This window comes from Anopheles coluzzii, chromosome 3 (genome assembly GCF_943734685.1).
Source record: "Anopheles coluzzii chromosome 3, AcolN3, whole genome shotgun sequence".
Lineage (NCBI taxonomy): Eukaryota > Metazoa > Arthropoda > Insecta > Diptera > Culicidae > Anopheles > Anopheles coluzzii.
Window position 1 is genome coordinate 26,307,741 of NC_064671.1, and position 9,856 is coordinate 26,317,596.

At 48.6% G+C, this 9,856-nt stretch overlaps 2 protein-coding genes across 2 annotated transcripts; one reads left to right on the plus strand and one right to left on the minus strand.

The window, feature by feature from the left end:
- The first annotated feature begins 2,304 nt into the window (after window positions 1-2,304).
- On the plus strand, window positions 2,305-6,498 carry LOC120958079 (mitochondrial basic amino acids transporter). The gene is made up of 4 exons (XM_040380635.2): window positions 2,305-3,089; window positions 4,102-4,398; window positions 5,101-5,565; window positions 5,640-6,498. The coding sequence occupies exons 2-4, from the start codon at window positions 4,365-4,367 to the stop codon at window positions 6,356-6,358; spliced, it is 1,218 nt and encodes a 405-aa protein (XP_040236569.2). The 5' UTR covers window positions 2,305-3,089; window positions 4,102-4,364; the 3' UTR covers window positions 6,359-6,498.
- Window positions 6,458-9,763, minus strand: LOC120958078 (coiled-coil domain-containing protein 40). The gene is made up of 4 exons (XM_040380634.2): window positions 8,338-9,763; window positions 7,951-8,263; window positions 7,255-7,871; window positions 6,458-6,970 (listed from the first exon to the last, which is right to left on the minus strand). Exons 1-4 carry the CDS (start codon window positions 9,673-9,675, stop codon window positions 6,590-6,592), a joined length of 2,649 nt encoding a protein of 882 aa, XP_040236568.2. The 5' UTR covers window positions 9,676-9,763; the 3' UTR covers window positions 6,458-6,589.
- Between the last annotated feature and the right edge of the window lie 93 nt (window positions 9,764-9,856).

Genomic DNA, 9,856 nt, shown 5'->3' on the forward strand with positions numbered 1-9,856 from the left:
AGGACACATGGAAATTACATTGACAAAGAGAGAAGGAAACGAAGAAAGGGAAGGAATGAAATAGAGATAGGAAATGAAAAAAACAAAAGGACGGTCTACGGAGGACAAGCACAGACAAGACGTGAACGGAAGGTAGATAGAGACAGATGGAAGTCAAAGTGATCAGCCGAACAGTTAAAATTACGCATACATGAGAGGGAAGGATCGCTTGAACCATATCACGGGATTGCCAATGGAGGGCAAGGGCCAGAAAGGGAAGAAATGTTAACGGGTAGGTGGGAGAGAAGGAAAGGCGCCTTAGTTACACCGAGGAGTACAGTCTTTCCCCGAGTTACGCGAATAATGCGTGCTGAAAACATTCGCATAACTCGGCTTTTCGCGTAAGTATCACGTTTTATAGCCAATATTTTTGATTGATAATGAATTTTAAAACAAAATATATTACATTTTTGAAATTTATTACTTATTTAATGCGATTCGTGAATAAAATATGGTTATTCATGTTTTCTTAGTTATTTAAAACTTTTGGAAAATATGCAAATTATTTTTCATTTGACAATTGGTGGGAATTTGTTTTAATGATTTGACTGTAAAAAATAAAAATTCGCTTAACTCAAATTTGTGTAACTTGGGAAAGACTGTATTTGATTCTGCTATAATTTATGTTTTTTAATTTGTGCGAAAACCAAAACATACAATATCGAAGTTTCCCAGCTGTGTACAAATTCAAAAACATCTAAACAACTGACTTCTGTTTAAGAAAAAAAACTGAGTTATGATTGAATATTTCATAAAAGTAACCATTCCAGGGATGTAATAGTGAACAAATAATAAATAATAATAAATTAAGAAACCGAAAAAGCTACAATAGAAGCAAAAAGTACCTAATGCATTCGAAGCAAAAAGTTAAACAAACGACCTGTCGTACGTAGACAAACTTTGCATGGTAGCTCCAGCAACGACAACCTAAGATAACACAATATCATCGAACTTTGCCCTAAGAACTTCTTAGCAAGACATTTTAATTGTGAGAATTTATTATCAGAATACTGTTCGAAATGAGAATGACGTTAAAAGCAACGAACTATAACGTTTAAAGAACTAAATTGGAACGTAATCTAGGGCTCTACAAATGTTATGAATTATATTTAGCCAACCTTTTAACCTGGCGTTCAATGAAAATGGCAACCAAAGCTGACACTACTTTAGTTGTTGGAAGGTTCCAGATTTTTGAATATTACGTGGAGGACCTCAAAAAAGATTGAAGAGCGCTAAAAGAATAAAAAATAAACGATGCTTTATTCCAATATCTCTCAGTCCTAGTAATTTTGGGATCAAGAGGATAGGTTAATTCAAAAAACTGATTAATATCCTTATCAGTAGTATCTTCGTTAATACCATTCAAAGTTATCGATTAAATAATCAATCTTTGCTCCTTTTTAATTCTACTATGAGGTGTGTGATCAACAATTTTAATATTCTTACATATTAGGAAAGAGATCATGATGTTATCTCAATAGCACATCAATCTCTGCCCTGCAGGACGCACCCAACTGCAATCCATGTCATGTGAGTTCAGAGTGCACTTTGAAGTTACTTTCCACGAACGATGTCCGCTCTCTCGCTCTGACTCTCTTATCGCCACGTTGCATCTCAGACACTCGACCAGACAGCTGCAGCAGCCGGTGCATACGATCAACCACCATGTGCCGGGAACGGGCCACGCTTCACGCGTGCAACAAAGTTACGTCCCGGGAAATTATTTGTACATTCAAACGAAACGTTCCAGCAGTACTGCTACTTTAAAACGCAATTCTAACGACACAGCTCGTGACGAAAGCGATGTTGTGAAATTGATTCCGGCCGGAAGACACCGGCCGTGCTTGTTACGTACTAGAAAAAGCCAACTCATGATGCCGACGGACATTTCAAACCAGCCATGTACGCAAAAACAGACGGAAGCTTTGTTTTGTGCGTCTTCCTCTTTTCAGTGCAGCAGCTCTTGAATAGTCCATGCGGCGGCGAATTCATGACGGCGGATGAACTGCTGCGAACCGATTTCACATTAGCACACGGACGTCGATAACCTTCGCCAATGCGGAGGGCAGCCGTAACAGAGATTACAACGAACCCCAAAAGAAAAGAAAAAGTACTATGTACCATAGCATCCATAAAGCCGATGGGGACTTCTGCGGGATGATCCTGCGTACGTTTCGGGTGTGCCGTCTTGGCGGTTTTATTATTTTTATTTATTTTTTGTGTCCATTAGGCTGATACTGCTTCACCGGTGGGAGAATGGACCGTGCCAGGCTATTCGCGAACGAGCCTACACGCAGGCTGGCCGCGCCAAACGACCCGAAGGCTTATCAGCTGACTGAAGCTGAGGTCCGGTTGTACGATCGCGATCGCGCTGCTGAGTGCTGTGTCCGATCGATCCGATCGCTTCGTTCTCCGAGGACCGAGTTCGCCGAGATAGTCTACAGCCCGCACACGTAAAGTAGCCGTCCCGATCGGACTGATCAAATAGTCAAATCCGGAAGGCTTTACTGTGCGCAACTGTTCCCATTTTTCCCCCCGATCGGGTCTGGAAGTTTACACTGCTGTGCTGTGTGGAGGGCAATTGTACGGTCGTTCATTCCTGCTTCCATTTACCTGCTTGTGTATAGTCCGACCAGTGTATGAACGTGAAATGAAACACCGCTAAAACCAATCTCCAATGTAGTTCGGGTTGGTGTTAATACAGTGAAAAATAAAGTTCAACTGTAATAGAACCTTCAAGTGGACTTAAAGGAGCTCATCGAAACGAAGAGGCCTTTGAAGAAAAACGTTGTAGTGTACAGCACTGAGGTTGGTGTGGGTTGGTGAACTAGTGTGTTTGCCGCAGAATAAGAAAAACGCACAGAGTGTCAGTACCAAGCGCGGTACTCTCCACGCACAAAGAGGTAGCAGACGATCGCTCCCATCCGCTCGAGAATGCTTGTGCTCAAATACGACAACTTTGTGCCGATACCAATTATAGACAGCTCATGACACAGAGTGTCTCTCTTAGTGCCGTTCTAAGTTTCCTAGTTAATAATCCATTCTAAACGGTAAGTACCAACGAGCACATACCGCTTCACTGTAAAATGTTTAGGCATAAAGTAAAACTAACGTAGTCTGCATGATCACCATCCGCCGTCTTTAGTCCCGAAGCTTTCGGTGGTACGATTGTACCAGTAAAGCAGCGATGATTACGGTTATTGAATCGCAATTGCCTTCCGCATATCAGTGGCACGCGGGGTAACGAAGGTTATCCCGCTAAACTCGAACGAATTTCACGATCCTGCAGACTGATGCGCTACCAACATCTCGAAACGTTCCGAAAATTGATCACCAGTAACTATTCCAGATCGAGTGGAGTATATTATAGGAAATTATAATTCCTTCGCTCACGCAATTGAAATCCTTCTCCAATTTGAAATAAGGCAAATATTTGCACAAATGCTTCTACTACTATCACATACGAGGTCATGCCCTCCGATCGGTGACCAAAAAATTCCATTCATCCGCACGTCCACTCCACGCCGCCGCATACCTTTACGTGGAACGCATTTAGAACAAACAGCAACAGCGCACCAGTCAACACACCCCTCGTTAGTGTCGTATGTACCATGTGCGTTTCATGATGTCGTAGAGGGAAGTTTTCTTAAACAATCCACTGCCGATCAGGAAGTGAAGCAGGAAAGCCGGCAGGGCTTACCGCCCAGCGAAGCCTACATGACGCTGGGGTTATCAATGCTGAGGCACACTCCTCTCTGCTTCTCCATCACGCAACGCACAACTGGTACACTGGTACACTGGTACCCTCCGTAATCAGCCGCAAACAACAAAAACCACAGCAAGAGCATCAACACAAACAACAACCACATGAACAGCAGGATCAGTAATTGCGAGAGATGTCTCGAGAAGACATATGATGTGATTATGGTTGAAATTCTACCAAATAACAACCATCTCCCAGTGCCGAAGTGCAAAAGCCAAACCAATGTTGAAAATTTCGACTATTGCTGATAAGTTTGCATTGATGGTTGATGGTTGTTCTTTTTTCTCCTTTTTTTGCAGATCGCCGACCAACATCTTCAGGCCGATCGTACCTGAACTGAGCTTTCGTTTGCACAGTTCATTCGACTGGGCGAAAATTGAACAAGAATAGATCATCCATTCTCAGTTTTCTCGGCTTGTGCTTCATTCCATCATTAAGGCTTTATATCAAGCATACACGGGTTCTTATACTACTATCCGCGATCCTTTGTGCAAAGTCTATCCTGCCACATTCTATCTACTAAACCGCCTACTGCCAACAACTAATCTTCAACCTTGGTTCGATGGCTTTGGACTTTGCTGCCGGGTGTTTGGGAGGTAAGTACACACCGAATTCCGGAACCGTTCGGAAGTGCACGTGTCACACACAAGAGCCTTGGGGACTTACCGCCTATTCCTATCTGGCGTGATGTTCACGTTTCGGTCAGACGACTTTGATTAGCGACGTTCCCCAACGGACCCGGACATTACGAATTTGGAAGATTTTACAAAAAAGTAAACAGGAGAGACACACAAAGAGAGAGAGAAACAGACAGACAGACAGTGATAAACAAACAAAGACCTCAAATGATGATCAAGCTGACCGGTAGGTCAACGTCGCTATCACCCCAACGGTTAGGCACCGCTGATAATGATTGACAATCGTCCACGTCCCTTCTTCCGTCGACTTCTGCACAGAGTCACTGAGAATGTGTTTGTTGTTTGTGAACTTCCAGTAAAATCGTTAACCACTTCAAGCCCACCAAGTCGCGCTCCCTTATTATCACTTTCACCGATCCGGATTCATTAGGGCTGGGGCGTACTTCGGGCCTAGCTAAACATGACTATACCCCCTGCAGAGAAGATCACTCTTCTCGATCGATCTGATCCGTTGATTGTCTTCCAATCGTGTTATGCTCTTTTTCCTACGAGTCAGCGATTGCAAAACCATCAACACTATCGCACTATTGATTAACCTAGCCGATTGGCCGATAACCTGGGCACGCGATAATCGAACCGATTCCGTTCTTCGCTTCACAGGTTGTGCCGGTGTTCTCGTTGGCTTCCCGTTCGACACGGTGAAGGTGCACCTGCAGACGCAAAACCATCGCAATCCGCTGTACCGCGGCACGTACGACTGCTTCCGGAAGATCGTCGTACGCGAGGGTGTCCATGGATTGTACCGCGGAATGTCCAGCCCGATGGCGGGCGTCGCCGTCGTTAACGCGATCGTGTTCGGCGTGTACGGCAATATACAGCGGCGCACCGCCAATCCGGACTCGCTGTACTCCCACTTCTTGGCCGGTTCGGCGGCTGGGCTGGCCCAGAGCATTGTCTGCTCGCCGATGGAGCTGATCAAGACGCGCCTTCAGCTGCAGGACAATCTACCACGCGCTGCGGAACGGTTCAGTGGACCGATGGATTGTACCCGCGCCATCTGGCGCCGGGAAGGTTACCGGGGCATCTTCCGCGGGTTGGGCATCACGGCTGCCCGTGACATGCCGGGTAAGTTCTGTAGCAGTGAGTGTGGAGTTTTTTCATGGGTCTACAACTCTGTTTCGTTGTCCATTTATTCACAGGATTCTCAAGCTACTTTGTCGCTTACGAGTACATGGTCCGGTGCGTTGCGAATCCATCGCCGTTCGTTATCCTGATGGCCGGTGGGCTTGCCGGTACCTTCTCCTGGCTCGTCACCTTCCCGCTCGATGTCGTCAAATCGCGCCTGCAAGCGGATGGTATCTCGGGAAAGCCACAATATAATGGGCTAATCGATTGCGTGCGGAAAAGCCACGCCGCCGAAGGATGGGCGTTTTTATCGCGCGGACTCGCCTCAACGCTGCTGCGTGCCTTCCCAATGAACGCCGTCTGCTTTCTGGTAGTATCGTACACGATGAAGCTGTTCGATGATCCTAAAGTTAGTAGCGTCGTTGAGGAGCTTGGTGCAACGGCGGCCACTGTCGAGACGCCGTTGCTGATCGTTCCTACCGTTGTCCCGCAAGTGCCGATCGCGACCGCTCCCAAGCTGTCGGTTCCTGCTCCCGCGTACAACAAGCGTGCCAGCCACCACGACCACGACAGTCACCTGCTAAGCATCAAGCAAAACACTTACCGCTTCTTGCGATCGCTCGGTGCATTCAGCGAGGCCGTTTGCTGTGCCGAGATGGGCGAGCTGACGGACGATCTGTACGATCGTGACGAGGCGGAACAGCGGAGGGCAAGCTACGCAAAGCTGAACGAGCTGCTGCTGAGCACCGATCCGGAGGATTCCAGCAATCGGTACCCATTTTTAGGCGACTAAAGCTCATGAGACCACGTCATGCAGAGAGCTTTCGAGTGCCACCAAAGACTTGTGTACAAAGATAACGATAGACTAATAGAGTGCCGGATGGAAAAGAGCCCGTGTATAAAAATATATATTTTTATTTAAACTCGATCAAACTGGATTGTTAGAAAACACACACAAAAAGCTACTGAAAAAACATCCAAAATTATCATCACCTTCAAAACCCCCAAGTATCTACTTCACACCTCATTTCAGCAACTGAAGAATTTTGTTCAGATTATACTTTTGAACGGGGAAATCTTGCTGCAGCGTCTCCACCACTGCGGCAATGTTTTCGTTCACCTCGCGCTGGCGCTGCAGGTCAGCCTGGATCAGGATTTCGTTGCGAAACTTGGGCAGCTGCTGTGCGTTGGCCAGTGCCCGATACCGACGGGCACGGTACTGGTGGCGCACGATGTAGTCCAGATTTTCCTGCTTCAGCAGGGATGCCTGTTCTGTTTCTGCGCGAATCAGATTGGTCTGTAGTTTTTCCTCCTCGATCTGGTGCTTTTTGTTCTCGATCTCTGCCTGGAGCAGCTTCTGAGCGGTGTCGATCTCGAGCAGGCTCTTTTCTGCTTGAGATATTTCCTGAAATTTAAAGGAAAATTCAATAGTATGGTGAACCTTTTGTTTCTATTTTGCCCACGAAACTTGGAGTTGGACCAGAGGTCTAATCTATAAATGCGCCGGCTCCTACAAAGCCGGATAGAATCGATTCTCAATCGGACCATAAACCCGTATTAAGATATGACTAATCGTTTACTGCGTGTAGGGTACCTAATAAATTTCTCTGAAGCGAGTCTTTGCCGATATGACCGGGGGAAACTCGTCACAACAAAAAGAAGAATAAGAAGACACCACTCCAAACTTACCGAAAACACCACCTTCAATTTGTTCTTCAGCTCATTGATTTTGTGCTGCATCGTTGACCGGGTCTTAAACTTCCCACCGAACACCTTCTCCCGTGCATTGACCGACTCGAATATGTTCTCCCGATGGTGCACCGTGTTCTCCAGATCGTGCACCAGCTTCTCCTGCATGCGCTTCAGCTGCCCGTACCGCACCTGCATCCGGTGGATCTCCGCCTTCATGATGCCAATCTCACTGTTCTGGGTCGTTTCCTCGTCCTTGAACTTCTTCGCCTCGGACGACATCTTGCACTTTGTCTCCCAGGACAATGCTTCCCGGTGCTTCTCCAGCACCTCCTGCTTGCAGTCCTCGATCTCCTTGCCCAGGTCCTTCAGCTCCTGCTCGAGATTCAGCACCGCCATTTCGGCATCGCGCAGCCGCTCCGTCGCCTGGTGATGGGCCACTTCGCACTCCTGCTCGCCCTTCTCGTGCACCTTGCGCGTCTTGAACAGCTCCAGGCTGGCCGCATCGAGCCGCGTGTTGAGCGCCGATAGTGAGCGCACAATCTCCCGGTTTTCATTCATCACCTCCGCCAGCAGCGCCTCGATCTTGATCGCTTTCTGTTCCGCCAACAGCAGCTCTGCAAAATGACAAAAGGGGAATGTAGAACAAGACACAGTAAGGTTACCAGAAGCACGCCCCACACGACCCTCTCTTACTCTTTCTGGAGTAGTTGATTTCATTCAGCTGCAGGGAGCGCTTTTCCGACAGGGCTACCACGTTCGATTGCAGCTTGACCCACGACGCATTCGCCTCCTTGAGCTGGGCCTCTATCTCCACGATGTCTTGCTGCACGTCGAGCAGCTTCAGCTCGTCCGGGTTCATCTCCTGCCCGCCCGCCTTGCTGATCAGCTGCTCCAGTTCCCTGTTCAGCGCGTCCATTTTGCGCAGCTTCGCAGCAATACGCTCCTTTTCCAGCTTTATCTCCTCGTTGTACTTGTTCGCGTCGGCATCCAGCTCGTCATGCTCAAGCTGACTCAAAGATAGGAGATGGCTATTGCAAAACAAAACAAACACCAGCAAACCGCCCTCGACGTCTTTCTTACCTTAGCCTTTCGCAGAACGTCCTTTGAATTTTCCACGAGCGAACGCCACTTTTCCAGCTCCAGCAGCACCACCGACAGCTGGTTCTCCGTGTCCGACATGCTAATCTCCAGCTCGCGGCGCTTCTCCTGCGTATCGCGCAGCAGCTTCCCCTGCGCCTCGCCCGCCTTATCGGTGGTCAGCTGATCTTGCAGCAGCTCCAGTATCTGCTCCTCCAGCTCGAACTTTTTGCGATTCTGCTTCTCGAGCGTTTGGCGCAGCGACTTGAGATGATTCTCCAGCTGCAGGCCCTCTTGCTGCGCCTTCAGGATATCGGCCTCGGTTTGTTCGAGAATCAGCGCGTAGTGATCCAGGTCACGCTTGAGCTTATCTTCATCCTCCTGCTCCTTCCGGACCTGCTTCTCCAGCGAGTTGATGTCCCCCTGGATGCGGTTCTTGAAGCCGGCCAGCTTCTCGTTCTGCTCCATTTCCTTGGCCGCCGCCTTCTTGGTGATTTCCGTCTTGCTCTTGATAACTTTGTGCTCCTCGTAAATTGCTTCCAGCTCTTCCTTCGTCTTCACCAGCACCCGATCGCGCTGCTGGATTGCCACTATCACCTCGCCCCAGGCCTGCGCTAGACACTTGTGCTCGTGCTGCAACGCCTCCAGGTCGGTGTTGGCATCGGCCAGGCTGCGGCTAATCGTTTCCCGCTGCCCGTCCTGCTCCCGGATCTGCTCCTCGATCTCTTCCAGCTCGTGCTCCTTGCGCTTCACCTCGTTGGACAGGTTGAGCAGCAGCAGATCGACCTGCCGCTTCTCTTCCGCCGCGGCCAGCGCATCCTTGGCGTCCTTGCTGGCGACACGCTTCGCGACCGCTATTTCGTCCTTAATCTCCTGCGCCCACTTGGCAAACTCGCTCTCCAGCACGGTCAGGTTTTCCAGCTCCATCAGGTGCTCCTTGTGCATCTTGCGGAACTCTTTCAGCGAGAGCTGCTGCTCCTCAAACTCCTTCCGGTACTGGGCGGCCAACCGTTCCTCCTGCTGCCGCTGGGCGGCCAGTTCGAGAATTTCTTTACCGTAAATTTCGAGCAGTTCCTTCTGATTGTCGATCTCCTCCTGCAGATCGTACAGCTCCGCGCCGACCTCTTCCGATTCCTTCTCGTTCTGCACCAGACGGTGGTTCAAATCGGCCACCTCCTCCTCGAGCTGGTTCTTCACCTTCAGCAGGTGAGACTTCAGGGCGGACTGGAACCGCTCGAGCAGGGGATGGTCCGTTTCCAGTACGCCGACACGATCCATGACGGATTCGTTGAATGCGTCGGCCTGCACACTGATGGAGTTAGCATCCTCCTCCGGATTCATCTTGGCTGAAGGAAAATTAAAGTTTCTTGTACGTTTGAAGCGAAAACCTGAACCGTTCTGGAGAAGCGTCTGCGATAAATAAGTTCAATATGGTGGTTGCTATGGACACGTGTTGCTATGCATCATATGTTTGCTGTTATTGGGGGAACGTATTGTAGAAAACAATGTAGAAAACAAAGAA